This window comes from Pelobates fuscus, chromosome 1 (assembly GCF_036172605.1).
Source record: "Pelobates fuscus isolate aPelFus1 chromosome 1, aPelFus1.pri, whole genome shotgun sequence".
Classification (NCBI taxonomy): domain Eukaryota; kingdom Metazoa; phylum Chordata; class Amphibia; order Anura; family Pelobatidae; genus Pelobates; species Pelobates fuscus.
In genome coordinates, this window is record NC_086317.1 from 103,626,952 (window position 1) to 103,647,000 (window position 20,049).

At 36.9% G+C, this 20,049-nt stretch overlaps 1 protein-coding gene across 2 annotated transcripts in view; it reads right to left on the reverse strand.

The window, feature by feature from the left end:
* Nucleotides 1–20,049, reverse strand: part of NDP (norrin cystine knot growth factor NDP) — a 70,144-nt gene that overhangs the window by 27,587 nt on the left and 22,508 nt on the right. For both annotated transcript variants that reach the window (XM_063444266.1, XM_063444265.1), the window contains one exon: nt 17,197–17,543. In XM_063444266.1, coding sequence (XP_063300336.1) covers nt 17,197–17,370 — 174 coding nt within the window. In that variant the 5' untranslated portion in view covers nt 17,371–17,543. The remainder of the gene's footprint in view (nt 1–17,196; nt 17,544–20,049) is intronic.

Consider the following 20,049-nt stretch of genomic DNA (forward strand, 5'->3'; position numbering starts at 1 on the left):
ACATTAGAGCATGTCTCCCTTTTGTAGCCAGGCTGCTCCTGCAAACTATAGGATGGAGATTTACACTGTGACCAGGTTTCTTGCAAGAGGTTTTACATTTACTCTTGGCATATCCTCTAACTTTCCAATTTTATAATGTGTTTTCAAATTCAGTTTTGCAGAAAAAAAACGTTGACGTGAATGTATAAGTTTTCATATGCATATGCATAGCGTGGTTAAAGAAAAAGTCACTCTAAATGATGTGTGGTGTAATAAATTGAGGAGTAAATCACTCTTCTCCATAATCCGCAAACCAGATGCATAAGGAAAATATCCCACATCATAACACTATACATTTCATTAGTTTCATTATATCATATTCAATTTTCTTTCGATTTCCACCTTTGCTTTGTGACTAACGTTTTCCTTATTCTAAAATGTTAATATATATACACACATGTACACATTTATGTATTACACATGCTTGCCAAAAATAAAACCGGGGCCAGGCCAAGAAGTCACAAGTCTGCATATTAATAGTTATCTATAATCCTATGTATTGAAAAAAGGAAATCCTATTACATCACCTATTACATCAAGAGTAAAATATTGGTACAAACAAATAGTGAGCAAGAAAAATACAAAGTACCACACACATCAGACTTTTGCTAGAATGCCTTCCAAAACAGGGCTTAGAAAACATGGAAGAGGCACACAAGGATCCAGTCGAAATACAAAAACAGCTGCAAAGGGTGTTGACCTTTATGCCAAAAACATTGTAGACATAAGTTAAATTGCATTAAAATATGTGTCTTATTCATAGTATCAACAAGTCAAGGCAGCTCATGTTGTAACCAAACTTACCACTACCATTTTATAATTCTTTATACGGGAAACTCTTCTTTTCAGTTTATAACTTAATTATAATTTATAACTTAATCTGTCGATACACTTATTAAACTTACTAAACATCCAAAATAATTATATATTTTTATAAAAGCGTATTTTCAAAAATATCTTACAATATACATTCATTTTCCTATACTGCTTGTCATGCAGTCGTCATTTTACTCATCTTTAGGTAAAAATGCTAATTTTGATTAAAAAAAAATAAAAACAAGTATGTACTGCAATAAATTAGCAAACCAGCAATATATAATGGTGCAGGTTTTATAATACAAAGTAAAAAAAAAACAAAAAAACAGAAAATATAAACGTGAAACATCAGCAAGTCAGACAGAAATAAGCACTAAATGATCGCGTGTAATGCAAGATACAATGTAAAAGACACATGGCCAAATCTCACATTTCTCTGTAAAACAGAGCTAAAACAAGAATATCCAATTTTGGTTCAGCCAAAGTCTTAACCTTAAGCTTATGAGAATCTGTGGCACTATTTGAAAATAGCAGTTCACAAGCACCATCCAAACCAAATGGAGCAAATCTGTTATAAAAAGGGATGAACATTACTCTCACTTGGTGTTCAAAGTTGGTAGATACTTATCCTTTAAGACTTAAAGGGGATTGTCACCAGTATTTTTTAACATTATGTTTCCTTATCTTTATATTTAACACATATGTATTTGTGAGGTGTAAACAAAATCAAATATAGAAATCCACACCTTGCTTAAGTCCTTTGCACCAGGCAGTCAGCAGAGAGAATCATATGGGGAGGAGGAGAAATGAAACATTTTTTCTATTATGACCCCTCTTCATTTGCAGTGTTTGCCATGGCCTTGTCTTGCCTGAACTGGATTGTGATGCTATTTTTCTAAATCTTTTATATACATTTAAAATAAAATGGTGCATTACGAAAATTATGAAAAAAAAAAAAAGTAAACACGAGTTATAGATGATTTTCAATGTTTTATTATTATTATTATTATTATTATTATTGACATTTACATAGCGCCAACAGATTCCGTAGCACTTTACGATATTATGGGGTGGATTTAACTATAATTACAATTACAATTACAAGAAAACTTACAGGAGCGATAGGTTGAAGAGGACCCTGCTCAAACAAGCTTACAGTCTATAGGAGGTGGGGAATAAAACACATTAGGACAGGAAATAGCAATCAAATAAGGTGGGAGTGAAGCAGAGCTGGAGGAAAGAGTAAAGTGCTGCACTTTAGGAGAGAGCAAGAGACAGGTATGTGAGGTAGAGATTATTCTGGTAGGCCATAAGCTTTCCTAAAGAGATGGGTTTTAAGGCACTTCTTAAAGGATTGAATACTAGGAGAGAGTCTGATGGCGGAAGGCAGGCAATTCCATAGGAAGTGAGCCGCCCGCGAGAAGTCCTGCAAGCGTGAGTTGGCCGTACGGGTGCAAGCAGTGAACGGTAGAAGGTCACTGACAGAGTGGAGAGACAGAGAATGGGCATACCTATGGAACTGTAAAGAGATATAAGAGGGGCTAGGATTGTTCAATGCTTTATAGGTATGGGTTAGCACTTTGAATTGACTCCAATAGGATACAGGAAGCCAATGTAAGGAATGACAGAGGGGTGAGGTGTGAGAGGACCGACTAGAGAGGAAAATCAGTCTGTCGGCAGCATTCATTACAGACTGTAGTGAGGCAATACGGCTTTTGGGAAGACCAATTAGGAGAGGGTTACAATAATCCATGCGAGAAATTACTAAAGCATGGACAAGCTCCTTAGTAGCACCTTGAGTAAGAAAGGGTACAGGCTATATTTTTAAGATGGAATCTACAGGATTTGGCACAGAGGTGAGGCCAGAATCAAGTATGACGCTAAGACAGCGTGCTTGCAAGGATGGACTTATGTGGATACCACTAACTTGAAGGGAGAGCAAAAGAGGAGGATTAGTATTAGGAAGAGGAAAGACAAGGAGCTCAGTTTTAGAGAGATTGAGTTTCAGAAAGCAGGAGGACATCCAGTCAGAGATGGAAGAAAGGTGAGCGTTGACACGTTGCAGGACGGCAGGTGAGAGGTCCGGGGAGGAGATATATATCTGGGTGTCATCAGCGTACAGGTGGTAGTGGAATCCAAATGAGGTAATACGTTTGCCAAGAGAGGTAGAATAAAGAGAAAATAGAAGGGGACCAAGGACAGAGCCTTGGGGGACTCCAACCGAGACAGGACGAGGGGAGGAGGGATCATTAAAAAAGGAGACACTGAATGAGCATTGGGAAAGATAAGAGGAAAACCACAAGAGGACAGAGTCACAGAGACTGAGTGATTGAATAGTTTGGAGAAGGAGAGCATGATCAATGGTGTCAAAGGCAGCAGAGAGGTCAAGAAGAATTAGTATGGAGTAGTGGCCTTTGGATTTTGCTGTGATAAGGCCGTTAGTAACTTTGATAAGAGCAGTCTAAGTAGAGTGAAGAGGGCGGAAACCAGATTGAAGAGTGTAAAGGAGAGAGTTGGAATTGAGGAAGTAAGACATAGGGTTAAAGACAAGTCTTTCCAGAAGCTTTGAGGAACAAGGGAGCAGGGATATGGTACGATAGTTAGTGGGGGAGGACGGGTCAAGAGTTAGTTTTTTCCAGGATAGGTACTACAGTGGCATGTTTAAGGTCAGCAGGGAGAAGAGAGAGAGAGCAGTTGAAGATGTGTGTTAAGGAAGGCACAAGACAGGGGGAGAGAGATCTGATAAGGTGAGATGAGACAGGATCGAGCAGGCAAGTGTTGAGACAAGAGGAAAGGAGAAACGCAGCCACCTATTCAATGGTTTAAATTCCAGAGAAGTGACAGTTCCCTTTTAAAGCTGTTGTTACAGCATAACGTGCCTTACTAAATAGTAATATGAGAGATTTGTACTATATGAGTACTTAGTACTGTGGGCTTTAAAATGTACACTGAGCAGATGAATTTGCAATAAAAATATCGTTAGTGCATTTTTAAATGTAATTTTTAATCTGGAACAATTTTTTGGTTCTGAATATATTTGCAAAGCACTGTATAGATGTCAAATGACTGATTCTTCATATTCATTGGATGTAAATGAGTACATCTGGCAATCTTAGTAGTTCAAAGTTCATTAGTTTTTTTTATTAATAGATTTATTTTCTAATCATAAAAATCAATATGATAAATAGTTGTGTACATTATACTTGTCTATATATTTAAACCCAAAAGAGAAAATCTGTCTGTCTGTCTGTCTATCTATCTATCACCATTACTAATTATGCATTTAACACTGAGGTGAAATAATCATACACTTGCCACAAGAGATAAATACTATGCTTGATATTATCTCCTTAGAGTCTGAGCTGCACAGTCAACTCTATGGAAGTCAGAGTTTTTCTAAAAGTTTGGTCTCCATGTGAAATATGATGATGAGCAACATGTGGTTTCAGTTGCACAATAGTAGAATGAAATCTTATAGACATCATCACCATAAATAAAGCAACAGGGGGTCCTGTTAGTGTACAATATTAGAAGGAACAATCTCTAAATCACATATTTATTGGGTGTCTTGCTATATAAAGTTAACTTGAAGACAACTTACTGCTTGTAAAATACAGCCACCCACCACTAAGATGTATGATCAAAAGAACAATCGATTTAATGTGTTGAGCTTTAGGACATGATAACATTTATTTTGAAGCTAAGTATATGTTTTGCCTTCCTTTGCTATGTGCTAAATTCTTGAGGATTCTTTATTAGATGAGTGGACATGCAACTGTTTTGCTTGAAAATCTATCAAGTGACGTCCTCGGAAATGTCTCAACATAGAAGGAAGGCATGTTATTTTACACTTGCTTGGTTTGGAGCATTGTGTTGTATAGTGAGTTGTGCCTAGCTATTCCATTTTACATGTAACATTTATTTTATACTTTCTATGCTCATTAATGTTGACTGGATGCTAAGCACATTTTAAAGGAGGTCCACATGTTCAACACTAACAGATTGCCAGTTTGAAGACCTTGAGACATACTAATCCACAAGATTTTGAGTAGGGCTTCCTTTTGTACTCCCAATGACCTGTTTATAGCACTTGAGTTATTTATTTTCTCAGTCCAGTCGACGCCTTAATAATTTTTGTATTAGGGTCCTATTTATGTGGTCAGAAGATGAGGATTTAATGGATATGTTTGACAAATGATGTAAGCACAAATGTAACTTATTTCACATATTGTTCTATTTTATTAAATGTTATGGATTATCAAAACTCATAATAATTTGAAAATGGAGTAGCCAGGAATATCTATTTCTATTTTATTATCAGAGAACAGATTAGAAAAGAGTGATTTATACAGCTAGGCAGGCAATGGTGTGAGGCTCCCTTGGCACAATGAATATATGTGAAGGGGCTATGCACTGACGATTTGGGAACCGAATACTGCTGACCTGGCCCTGGACCACATATGGACGAGGCACTTGGGGCCCCAGGCCTGCTATTATGTTATGAAACCTCCATGCCAGTTAACATGATGGAAAAAGATCAGTTTAGACTCTATAATTAGCCTTTCCCCTTGATATCTATAGATAGTAGATATCAAAAAAGTATAGAGATATATAAATATAAAATAATTCCTATAGGGTAATAAGGGTATTGGGATCCTGCAAATAAGCTGCTCTTTTTGTCCAGTAAGCATCATGTGATATGTTTGATGACGAGTGGCACATATAGACAGGATTCATTAAATAACGGTATGTTCTAGAAGGAACAACTAAATGTACGTGAATATAACTTTATAAATTGTTTTATAGGCAGACCACAAATAACTATTTCACCATATACAGACCCTTTGGCTATGTACATGTAGTAGTCAGCTGGTAATTTAAAACTCATAAATGTAAAGACTAGGCCTGTAGTTGTGGGAGGTGGTACCCAATCTATATAAACCCAGGAAAACCCTTTACTTGAGTCGTTGCCATCCATTTCACACCTCCCATAGCTCCCTTCACTTTCATATCACAACCCTGGTGGGCCCTCTTTATTTAAAAGCCTACCCCGTACGTCGGTGTCGGCACACCACAACTGACTTTTGCTCCTTATCATGGATTTTGTCGCTGACCACAACTACATATTTAAGGCTGTTAAATTAGTCTCTATTGTGCCTATTTTCACCTCAAAGTAGATTAGGTAACATTCAATGAGCAATACCAAGGGACAATGCTTCCCTTGGATGCTGAAGGTGTTAACTCCCTGAGAATCCATAGATATGCATTATGTCACAGAAAGTAATTCTGCACTCATCAGTATGTCATGCAAAGTTTTAAATAAAGGACTCTGTCCTACATATTGCGTTACCAATGAAAAATGTAAACAGCCTGCCAAATATTTAATGGCTTTAGACATTAAGCAATAACAAAGTTACCGAGTAGTATATTAATGCTTTCCATTCATTGCCTGTTAATTTTTTTGGGACACCACGTGTAAACGTTGTAGCACCATGGTCTCTCTTTTATGAAATCATATTTTTGTTTATCATGATTTGGGGTTTTTATTTTTTTTATTATTCTATTTTAAATACTTGATCTTTACAGTATACGAACTCCAATGCAATGCTGATCATATTTGTGCAAATTGCTGCCATTTGTGTAAAATTAATTACACTTGAATGAAAAATATCAAGAAAAAAGTAAACACTTAATTAATGCTGCATGTTCTTTGTTTTCAGTTTTATCAAAAGTCATTTCTTACCTCCAGTCATTGGGAGGTATTCAATGTAAAAGACATAGCTGGAGTGGAGGCTTACTAGGGATATGATGTGGCCAGATAAAAAGGCATGTTAACTTTTTCTCTAATGTCCTGTTTATGGGGATAGAAGAACACGTGTCCCAAAATATGACCAGAACTGTTAAAATATGTAGCATGATGCTTCTGTAGTGTTATGAAGGAGACTCGATTATTAAAATGATCACATATCAGCATTAAATTGTTGATTAAAATGATTATGAGTCAAATGTCAAAATAAGATGTCAGAAGCATAATACTAAAGTAAAAGGTGAAACATATATGACATAATATATATATTTTTTGTAGTGTCTCACTTAAGGCTATATTGTGCTCCAATCATGGATTCTAGGGGACTGTAATATAGAGCTGCCTTTATCTTATTTGCACATAAAGCATGTTTCTTTTTTTTTCTTTTTTGTTGTTGTATGTTTCTGCAACATTAATTTTAGCATTGTCAAAGATGGTGTCAAGCCTTTAATCACCTAGCTAGAAGCTTCATGTATGAAACTAGACATAGAGAAACAAAATACAGTAATTACCAAACCAGGATAGGATCACCATTGATCAAGGTGATCTTGCAACACTAGTAGATTGAAAGACTCTCTAGACTTAGGACAAAATGAATTGTACCACCCTCATAATGATATATCGATCACAGCCGCAACCAACCAAGTGATCTGCAAGCTCTAAAAGATAAATAGGACAACCTAAAGAACTAGAATTCTAATTTATTAAATGGATCAGTTCCTAGAATTGTACAGAATCTCATTATATTCTGTAATATTTTAGATACTAGTTCAGAGTTTTACTACTAGTTCAGACTTGTATTGTCTTGAAAGAATACAATGCGCATTGTGAATGAGGAGAGTGGCCTAGGTACAAAAAGAAAGAGACGGAGAGTACAGAAGAAAAAAAAAAGACCTAAAGGGAACTTTTTCTTTTTTCAATAGCTTCCTCACTCAATGTCTGTACCGTGGATGGTAGATTTGCTTTTTCATCCTGCTCTTTACTTTTTATGAGATGGTGTACATTTTGTTGCTTTTGGTTCTTGTTTTATTTTGTATCTGGACCTTTTTCATGCTTTAACATAACTACACTTTTTGACTGGTTATTTTTTCTTAAATGTTATTGATTCATTTTCATTTAGTCATTTTTATTTGTTTTAATTGTGCATGACTTGGGATATTTCGCTGTGGACTTGCCTATTACATGTTTTTCTCTGTATATTTTTTCGACTCTCCCCCCTCCCTATTTTTTTTTTCTTTTTCTTTTCAAATGAACCAATTTAATTCAAAGCAATGCCACCATCCCTGCCATTATGTTTTTGTCAGCACTTTCATTCTGAACTCTTTCCAAGCTATCCAATGGTGATCTTTTCCTTATGGCTTATTCAGTGTGAAGGATGCTGGGGAATAGCCATCTTGCTATATCTAAGGTGATGTCACCTCCCCAACTCCCTACAGTTATGTATATTAAGTGAATCACAATATAGATAAGTATAACTCTTCCAAAAAATATTTCATGGCTATTTGCAATTATGCACACATAATGGAAGATGTTATTCTTCTACACATGACCTATTTCCCGCACTCGTTTATACCTCAATAATGAGACAAACAAAACAGATGTAATTTTCCTGCAACAGCTCCCGTGAAAAAAAAATTGGCTTGAACTTTTTTGCAACAGCACATTTTTTTTGGCACCATCTGATTTGATAGAAACTGGGATGATTTCTTCTATAGTATTTTATAGAATTTTAAGATTAATTTATTTGCTTAAAGGGACAACACATTTAGCTTAAATGAACTCTCAAGTGCCAGGAAAACATATCCATTTTCCTGGCACTGCAGGTTACTGCAGTGCCCCTCTCCCTCCCACCCCACATCCCATGTTGCTGAAGGGGTTAAAATCGTGAGGATGTCCAGCATCGTGTAAAACACTTTTCGGGTCCCTCTAGTGGCTGTCTGATAGACAGCCATTAGAGGAGGACGTAACCCTGCAAGGTAATTATTGCAGTTTATAAATACTGCAATCATTACACTTGCAGGGTTATGGGTGATGGGAGTTGGCACCCAGACCACTTCAATGGACAGAAGTGATCTGGGTGCCTGGAGTGTCCCTTTAATGAAGCAGTTTTGATGCATAGCTCATGCCACTGCAGTCTCACTGCTCAATTGTCTGCCATTTAGGAGTTAAATCATCTTATTTATGCAACCCTAGCCACACCTCCATGCATGTGACTTACACAACTTTCCTAAACACTTCATGTAAAGAGTCATTTAGTGTTTACACTTCCTTTATTGTAAATTATGTTTAATTTAAAATGTATTATCTCCTGCTCTGCTAATATATTTCTAGATCCAGCAGGAGCTTCCTGTATCTAATTAAAGTTCAATTTACAGAGCAGGAGTTAAAAACTTTAACCCCTTAAGGACACATGACATGTGTGACATGTCATGATTCCCTTTTATTCCAGAAGTTTGGTCCTTAAGGGGTTAAAGTAAGTTACATCTGATTAAAGTAAAACCATTTTTTTTTCATGCAGGCTGTGTCAGTCACAGCCAGGGGAGGTGTGGCTAGAGCTGTATAAACAGAAACCAAAGTGATTTACCTCCTAAATGGCAATGGCAATGGATTTAGCAGTGAAACTTCAGGGGCATGATATTTACACTAAAACTGCTTCATATAAACTTGCTTTAGGAGGTATAGCTTCCTAACCAGTAGTTTACCTAATCATTCTCCATATACAGTTCTTTGCCTTCCATGAGTTACTATAGTCTGATCATTTTACCATGGACACAGTATTGCCATTTGCAACACGTCCATAGCAAACTATGTTTCTGGAAAACTGTATGGAACCATGTTTACAGACCCTTTGGTTATTGGGTTGTTGAGGAAATATCTAGAGATTTATCTGATTATTCTATAAATAATGAAATCCAAGCAGTCTTAATTACGAATTTATGACAAAAACGCAAGGCTTTTTATCAGAGGACCACTTGGAATTTTTTTTATCAGAGCTTAAAACCAACTGTAATCCTTTTGTTGACACCCTTGGCTTAGCTTTATAATGCCTTATTGGGCACAGAGTTCCGAGCTGCCTAAGTCACATGTGCCTGGGTTGTAGCTAGCCCTTGGCACAAAAGTGCAGATTTCTTTGCGCAGCATTCCAAGCCAAAATGTTGCATATGCAGATTCCTACCACTATGACTGTTTCTCAAAAGAGTAGTTGTCATGGTGGTTGGAGTAACTCTTTCAGTAGTTTCCCCTGATTCATTTTCGCGAATTGATAAGGCCCATGTTTCATTTATAATTTTATTTCATTTGCATTAATATTTTACCAAGTAGAGACACCTTAGAACATTCCATAAAAATGTCTTACATTTGCAACAAAACATTGAAGAAGGCTTGACAGGTGTTTGAGGACCCAAAGTAAACTTTTATAAATACTACAATAATTACACTTGCAGGGTTAAGGGTGATGGGAGTTGGCACCCAGACCACTCCAATGGGCAGAAGTGATCAGGGTGATTGGAGTGTCCCTTTAATGAAGCAGTTTTGATGTATAGCTCATGCCACTGCAGTCTCACTGCTTAATTTTCTGCCATTTAGGAGTTAAATACTCTTATTTATGCAACTCTAGCCACACCTCCATGCATGTGACTTACACAGCTTTCCTAAACACTTCCTGTAAAGAGTCATCTAATGTTTACACTTCCTATTGTAAATTCTGTTCTGTTTAATTTTCATTAATATTTTACCAAATAGAGACACCTTACAACATTCCATAAAAATTTCTTACATTTGCAACAAAACATCGAAGAATGCTTGACAGGTGTTTGAGGACCCAAAGTAAACTTTGACTTATTTCTAACATTAGTGACACTTGACTTGATTGGCAAACACCACTCAATCTTAATCCTCAATCTACAGTGGATTGATTGTCTCATACCATATATAATTATATGATCCATGGCTAAATTATGTCCAGTGATAGAATACTAAAATATTTATTTTGTGTCTTTACCACTACCATTACATGATAATCAGTTTAATCAATTGTTTTTAATACATCAATTTGTACACTTTATATTAAATTAAAGATTAATGAACCAGCAAGCACTGGGCCCTGACAGCTGAGCTTTTCTATAATGATATAATATCTCACTATTTTATTTCAAATATTTTAGACTGATATCGATCCAACACCATAAATGCTGCAGGCATCTCTCAAAGAAATTCATATGGAGGCATGGGGCCGTGTCCCATTGTGGGTTGTATTACTCTATATCATTAATAAATTCTGACATTATTACGCAGGTATGTTAGCATCTATATTTAATACCAATATGTCTTAACTAAGATATTTAGATCAAGTAGGGTTTGTTTAAGGAAGAGAATCACCTAATAATTTTAGGAAACTGTAGGCTCATTGACTGGTCTGCATACTAATATATTCCCTTTTTTCTTCAATGTGAAGCTTTAAATTTGGGATCCACTTAGTCAGAGCCCTTCATCAAGATTATACTTTTAAGTCAGGTAAATCCTACATTAAACGTGACAGGCTCATTTGTATCAGGCAAACCATCCTCAGCTTCTCAAATAACTTTATGATGATCATAAAGCATGGAAAGATTACAATATATGTCTTGGGTAGAACACTTAAATACTATTAACGTTAACACTGTTTCTAAGCCATTCTATTTATTTAGTGCAGTTCTGACTCCTTTACATATGTCATATATATTCTCTGCCCAGAAAGATATTTTGGGTTCAAGCTATTTTTTTTTTCATTTATTTGTTAAAGCATAGTGGGACCTTGCATATATTTATATTTGTATAAGCTGCCCACTTATCCCAACTTTCCTCATGGTTCATCTCCCTTGTTGCGCCAAAATGTGTATCCCTTCAATTAGGATTTGTCTTTATTATGGTGCTCTGTAACACAATAACTCTCCCTCTTAATGGTGAATAGGCATACCAAAGGTCTAACTGATGATTTGTGTCTTTGGCTTTTTCCAACTTTTCATTGATTTCAAGTATTTAGCAATTAGACTGTGCACTTTGTTTCAAATTAATTTGGATTTGTTCGAATTTTGGACAATCTGCAGGCCGTCTGAATTCTGCATCTCTAAAGTTCCATCTGGACATATAACGAACAAATTAAATGGACAATGAATGAGCAGGCTTATCTGTGTGGTGATATAGAGTTCCATTTGTGGCACTAAAAAAAAGAGATGACTGGTTTGCAACTCACTTCACTGAGATTTCTACAATCAGGGAAGAGATTTCTAATCTCTCTCCCTCCCCTACCAATACTTCTCCCAACCCAACTCCCTGCGTTGTTCTATGCTCATTTACACCCACTACAGTGGGAGAGGTTTCCGCTCCGGTCCTCCTGCCCCTCCACCTGTTCCCTCGATTCTATTCCCTCGTATCTCATCTGCACACGGTCTCCTTTTCTTGCTCTCCCTCTTACTAAAATTTTCAATCTTTCCCTTTCCTCTGGCACATTTCCTTCACCCTTAAAACATGCAACCGTGACCCCGATTCTAAAAAAAACCCATCCTTGAGCCCAACTCCCCATCCAACTACCGGCCTATCTCGCTACTGCCATTTGCCTCCAAGATCCTTGAGAGAGTTGTGTATGCAAAATTAACAGACTTCCTTGAAACCAACTCTCTGCTTGACCCACTTCAGTCTGGATTCCACTCTCGTCACTCTGTCAGAACGGCTGTGATCAAAGTATCCAGCGATTTTATAGCTGCTAAATCTCTCAGCCATTACTCTATCCTAATTCTCCTTGATCTTTGTGCTGCCTTTGACACTGTTGATCATCAACAGCTTTTTCTCATTCTCTCCGTAATCTCGGTCTACAGGATACTGCTCTCTCCTGGTGCCTCTCCTACCTCTCCCAGCGCTCTTTCATTGTGTCTTTCGTGGCTCTGCCTCTTCTTCCCAACACCTCTCTGTTGGCATTAACAAGGTTCTGTCCTTGGTCCCCAACTGTTCTCTATCTATACCACCTCCCTTGGTAAACTCATCAGCTCCTTTGGCTTCCATTATCACATATGCGGATGACATGCAAATCTTCCTGTTCTGTCCCGATCTATCTCTGCCAATCTTGACTCGTGTCTCTGACTGCCTCTCTACAATTTCCAATTGGATGGCTGCTCACTTCCTTAAAATCAACCTGTCCAATACAGAACTTCTGGTCTTTCCTCCCTCAAGTGTTGCTATTCCTGTGTCTGTCTCCATCGTATTCAATGATGCTACCATCACCTCTACTTCGCAGGCTCAATGTCTAGGTGTTTTCTTTGTCTCCAACCTCTCCTTTACCCCTCATGTCCAGTCGATCGCCAAATCCTGCAGCTTTCATCTAAAAAACATAGTGCGCATCCGCCCCTATTTAATGCCGGACGCAGCTATCCTCCTATCCTCCCTAATACACAAGTATGTCCTGTCTAGGCTCTTGCCCTCTGCCGAAGACCTACGTCTATCCTCTGTCTATACTCCCACCTCTGATGCTCACCTTCAAGACTCCAGGGCTGCACCTTTTCTGTGGAACTACCTTCCCTTCTGCGTTAGACTTTCCCCCACTCTCCATTCCTTCAATAAATTATTAAAAACTCACTTCTTCAGGAAAGCATATGAATTAAACTGTTTACAGCTTCTCCTCCCCACACTGTCAAAAATAATCTACCAAGTCCTCAGTTAATACTTTTCCAGCAATCTACTTTGATACCTCTACTTTTACCCTTTGTGTCACTATACCCCACTCCCTCTAGCATGTAAGCTGATAGAGCAGGACCCTTAGCCCCTCTGTTCCTGTGCATCCAATTTGTCTGGTTACAATTACGTGTCTGTTAGTCCCCCCCATTGTTAAGCACTCTGGAAATTGCTGGAACTACATAAATAATTATAATAATTGGAAAAAATATGATTGATTGCTAGGGAACAGACACTATTATTTTATTTACCAATCAAATGAGCGATAAAAAGGAAAGGAAAAAAAAAACTTTATTCTTATATATTTAATATAAGATTTTGACTGCTCCTTGTTTCCTCAGTTAGTTACTTCTCCCTTTATCCGTGAACCAAATGGTGGTAAAATGCACCTATATACAATTTATTTTGCAGTGCACCAATTGGCCTATTTTTTAACCGTTTGGTTTCATCTGATTCATTTATCTAATCAATTGCATCGACGAAAATCGCCACTAACTATCCAAACAAATTAGTATTTTCGTAAGAACGGGTTCTTTCATTATCAATCTTTATATGATTTCAGTGCTTAATAAAGAAATTGCTTTTACAGTTACCTCTTGGTTGTATTTGAGCCCTAATGCTTGCAGTACATTTACCCCAATGCTTTTAATATTTGCCAACGTGTATGTGGGAGATCAAGGACTTTTTATAAGTTATGGTGGCAGTGTCTGTTAATAACAATACTATGGCAAGATAAATTTAACCTATTTCTGATTGTTTATACATAGAGAAAACATACTCGTCTTCTGCTTCATCTCATTTAGACAGAAAACAGTGTGCTTATTGCCAAAAAGTTGAAAAACTGTGCCTTATTATTTCAAACATATGGTTTATACATATGATGGAGAGCTTATGGCACAACTTCAAGATAGAACAACACAACATCTTCACACGTGGCAACCTTAGACCTCATGACCTTAGAGAGGAACCATCTGCACCTACTTCCAAACATTTCTGGCATCGTAGTATTGGGCTTTCTACCTACATTTCCCCTCCCCAGTTTTATTTATTTATTTGTCTTTTTTCTTTTCTCTCTCTTTTTTATTTTTCTATTTCCCGTATAGGAAAATGTATTTAACCCCTTAAGGACCAAACTTCTGGAATAAAAGAGAATCATAACATGTCACACATGTCATGTGTCCTTAAGGGGTTAACTTATTTTTTTCATGGTTATTGTTATGAAAACAAAATATTTGTCAGTATGCTCACCAAACTTGGTTCATTGTCCATCTTTTTTTACTGGAAATGTATCTAAAAATCATGTTTCTGAAGTATTTTCAAGGATTTACTGACAACTTAATTCAAAGTGAAAACTAATCACGACCTCACTTTATACTCTATCTTGACTAAAAATAAGTTACAATTGCAAAATAGACGCATAGTGACAAGAATATTTATTGTCTTCATGAAATTCAAAGTATGGGAAAGCCTTTACAAGGATGATACCTGTTTTTAAACGTTAGTCTGCGAGAAGACCTCCTCCAAGATCAGATCAGTTTCTTTGCTGTGGGTCTTTTATCTTCCTTATCACATTTATGTGAGCTTTGTGTGTTTTTTAATTTTTTAATATTTAGGGCGTGTTACTTATAATGGGATTTTATTGGGTATAAAAGAAGATTTAAAAAACGAAGGTTAAGACAAGGTTGCCTAAACCAGCTTTCAAAGGATAATGAAAGTATTTCATCCAGTGTTGTCTTTGTATTTGATTAAATATCTGGTGGTATAACCCTATATAAAAGATATTGCAAATTACTGAAACATTTTATGGTATTCAAAATGAATTTGGATTATTTTGTTTAATTTCCCCTCTACGAATCATATTATATCCAACACTATGTCAACACTTTATTAACTCTGGGCCGCTCCCTCGTTTGCATTGAGATGACAACAGTCCAAACTAAATTAATTCATTTTTTTAATTACATTCCACCACTATTAATTTCCTACACTGTACCTATTTACATTGTTAATAAATAGTATGATTTGAATTCAATAAAAGAAAATAACGTTATATATATTTTTAATTTTCTATTTTCTTAGATTTCATGTACAAGTACTCTCTTTTCCCATAATTCCTTTAGAGTGAGACCTATTTACTATACTTCAATTTGTAGCAAGCAATTTAACCTAATATGTTTTGTGAATTTAGTCACATGTAACATTCTATATTTCATTAAATGATTATATTCTCTACATTTACAGCTGAATTGCATTCAAGCCAAGAACTGAACTGAGGCTGAATTGACAAGATAGTAACAAGAACTGAACTTTAGTTTTGTTTAAATGTATGAGGAATTGCTGATAATTAATTAACAAAACAATGTAAACTTGGAACCATAAATTAATATATATGTAGGGCAGCTAGCTAAATAACACATTGTTAATTAAATTAATACAGATTTTCAAAGAATGGAACATAGGATCCAGCAATTTGGTTTGCTAGATTGCTCTATTTAAGACCCAGTGGTTTCAGTAAAGATTAATTTCATGGATTTATCTCTATGACACTCAGCTCTGTGTGTTTTATTGAATTGTGGTCGAGAAATGACTTTAATGCTGACTCAGCTTTGTCAAACAGGGTAACTGCAAGAGACTTGTGAGCTGATGTAATGTGATAGGAGTAAGGTATACACATGTCTGCTTGGTTCAGATGAAGTAGTTATTGTTTACTAAAATCAAAAGTTGACAGTTCCTTTTTTTACCCCAGGGAAGCCTCTCTCCAGCAATAAAAAGGTAGGTTACCAAGTGATATCTCGGGAGCATTGGCAGTGGCTGAGCCTGCTGGACACCCACATCTAAAGGTAATTGTCAAAGCTCAACATCTTACTTATTAACAATGACCTATTTTTTTTAACTCTTATTTGTTTTATTTCTGTTTTGTTTATGTTGAGAAAACCACAAAATAGTAAATGTAACTGACCGAATAACAGCTTAAAAGCATAAATGATAATGTCACTTGTGCTATATTCTTGTACCATGCATTCACAATAAAAATGGTTTTGAAAAAAAAGGTAGGTTACTACAGTAAGTAAGCTACTAATATATAATATGTGTGATTGCATGTATGTGTGTGTGAATCTGTGTGTCTAGGAGTGAGTGTGTTACTGTATTGCATCGTGTGTATCTGGCTAAGTGTGAGTGTGTTTGTATAGAAATGTGTGTGTGTGTCTGGCAGTGTGTGGCAGTATGTACCTATGTGTGTATAGAAATGGTATAACATGCATGTGTGTGTGCATCTGGAATGTTTAAATCTGTGTGTGTGTTGAAATGTGCATGTGTGCAAGTATGTGTGAATGTGTGCATCTATGAGAGTATGTATCAGCGTCGGTCCATGTGCACACATGTCTTGGAAAGAATGACTGGAGAGGGTTCCTGTGCAAATAGTTTTGTAAGTAGCCCCCAGAGTTCTGCTGGCATCCCTGTCTGTGTCATTTGTTGAAACTGCTGGTATCACGTATGGACAATTACTGTCCAATATAATTAAATCTCAAGTTTTGACAAAGTAAAATATCGAACTATGCAGAAGAAAACCCCTCTGTGTTCATGTCAGGACTCTGTTGTCAAATGTATGTCACTTCATTTATTGTAGACCATATTTCCAACAATTCTTAGGCAACTGTTCGCTGGGAAAGCTTGCTAAAACATAACATCTGAAATTCTAAGGTCTAGCCATCATTATATCACACAATTCTGAAAACTGCATAGCATGAGTCCAGAGAACTGCATACCTCGAACAATCACTAACTTATAATAACCTTACAATCAATTTTTAAACATGCAATAATGAATCATACCTTTGCAGTGCATTTATGCTGAGGGTGGTTAATAGAATCAACATAATGGTGCCTCATGCAACGGTCAGGATTGGACTCTCCGATGAAAGTGCCACTTTTCTTGCTGTCCGCACTGATTAGTATCGCTGCCAGTGAGAGTGCAGAAATCCATGCAAATAAGACATAATTTCCCATTGTTCACAAAAAGGGTTCTTGGAAACAACAAAACAAGGGCCTCAAAAAATTAGGACACAAATGCACAACCCCAGTGTTTTTTCTGAATGCTGACAAATTCTTGAATCAGATTCCACGCTTCCATTGTTCTTCATGCTCTGAGTTGATGAAAATCCACCATTTCTTCTTTTATGCTGTTGAAAAAAAAATATTATATACTTTTTAAAGTTTTGAACTAAAAACAGGACACAAGAAATATCAAGAGTTTAATAAGTGTTACACAAAAAAATTTGTAATACATCTCTATAATAATATATAAAATATCACCTAAATAATTAATTTAACCCCTTAAGGACCAAACTTCTGGAATAAAAGGGAATCATGACATGTCACACATGTTGTGTGTCCTTAAGGGGTTAAAAGGGTTTGAGTTCTATAAGTTTCACCTTGTTTGTTAATCAAATTGTGCTTTAAAGTGATCATCAAATCAATGTAACAGAGCCATGCTTCCAAAGCAGTGCTCAGAAAAACAGTTTAAATATTTCAATTTAAGAATGGCTACTCTAGCATTCCAGCAGTCACTCTACATCCAATCCTCATAATTTCTATATACATGATCACTGTTACAATAAATAAAGTGTAGAAATACTCATATGGAACATCCTATCCCACTATGTTAGCAGAACATTGCTCTGTCGGATCTCTTGACCTCTCTTCTCCCATAGTGATCATGATTTGGACAGATCAAGTCACAAATGTGTAGTTCCAGCGCTCAGTCAGTGACTCAGAGCACTGGCTGTGGTGCTCATAGTCATCCAGAAGTGCCTGGGTGATCACAAGTTACTTTTAGTGAGTGCAGGGACATGCAGGAAGATCTTTTGATCTCCCTGCCGGCTCATGGAGGACCTACTCAGATCCGGAGCTCCAAGCCCAGACAAGATTGCCAAACGTGTCCCTGTCTGAGCCTGGGCCATAAGCACTTTGTTTTTTTTATGGGTAATCTGGCACTGGCTTAACCATACATATGCAAGTGGCTAGATGTAATATTATTCGATGCCAGGGATGTGCAGACAACAGGCAGTATGGCACCTCGGACAATATAACACATATGTCAAAGACACAGGTTGGGGGCAAGTATAAGAAACAAAAACATATTTTTAAACAACAGAACGCAGAACAAACCTTGAAATATTTCTACCAAGTTTTTCAAGTTAGTATATGTATGCTGACTGTGTCTCTATGAATTCTCTCTTTTGCTATACGTGTCAGACATTTGGAAAAATATGTTTTCTAACTTTCTAATACTATTACAATGATACCAAATAGTAGATATAACAATACATGGGACTACCTTTCATCATCACCTCCTTCCTGTTCAAACCATGTTGTGTGCTTGGCTATTGCCTTGAGCAACTGGGGCTCCCTTCCTTGGTAAAGTGTTACTTCAGCCCCTAAATGGATAATGTCCTACTGGGTATTATTCCTTAGGTCCCTTGAACACTACAAAAAAGAAATAAAGTAAGTTTTTACTCACCTGACATCCCCCTCTGGGCAAAGCTCCCGTCTATATTTTCCATTCCCCGTCCTGACTTCATTCCTGCTGTCTCATGGTCCAATCAAACGTTTCTCATAGGGAAGCATTTTATTGTACCATTTAGCGGTCTCAGAGCTCATTTACATGCTTGGAGCTAGCAAAGGGGGGGGGGAGAAGGGGAGAGGTAGTGGTGGGCAGGAAGAGGGAGGGAACCTAAAAAAAATTAAACTGATGGGCTTAAGAGATGGGAGGGCTGCAGGGAAGGAGGGGAGACACAAGACTCCCATTGCAAGCAGCAGATTATGTCTGTCATAAACATGCAATGTGCGTTAATGACAGACATAAAATATGCACAGAATTAACATTTGGCTGTTCAGAATAGAGTTCTGGGCTGACAAACTCATGTGTGCTGGGGGTAACTAGCCCCCAGCACAATACTGAAAATAACTCTGGTTGTGCCGTGTTTCAAGCTGGAACACCACACAGCCAGATTACTTCTGCCATGACCCCACTCAAAATTAGAAGTGGTCATGGACACTGAAGTAACCTTTTAAATACCATCAGGCAACACACTTACTAGGGTAATCACATTTAGCAGTTCTCACACCATAGTTCACTGGCTGCTACTGGAATTAGTGGGTGTCTAATAATTTCTTTCTACCTTGGTAAAGTTTCACCTGAAAAGGTCAATCCTAGATACCTGGATTCAAATTGAAGCAAAGGTCTCACCTGAAAAATCTGAAAAACTGAGATTTATTTAATAATAGGTTCGATTTATCCTTACAATGGATTTAGGTCCTTTTTACATTTGTCATGATTTCTGGGTAATAATGTTTATCTCCAGCATCTCCATCTCCACATACACATATCTAGTCATGAAACAGCCCATGCTATGGAAAGCGATTATCTATTTAGATATGCCTCTACAATTCTATTGCAAGTTTCTGGATTCTAGACACAATCTGCAAATACCATTCACTGCTATCCAATAAAATACACGTGAGAGTGTCGCAAATAAAGGAGGGGTACTGGGGTTCTATATTCTTTACCAGCTTTGGGTGTTCATGGTACACTGGAGGCTGGGCATGTTAGAACATTCACATAGAAGCAGTGGTCAAAACTCAGCAGTTTAGAACATTCAATAGATGAAAAGCAACCTGAAAATG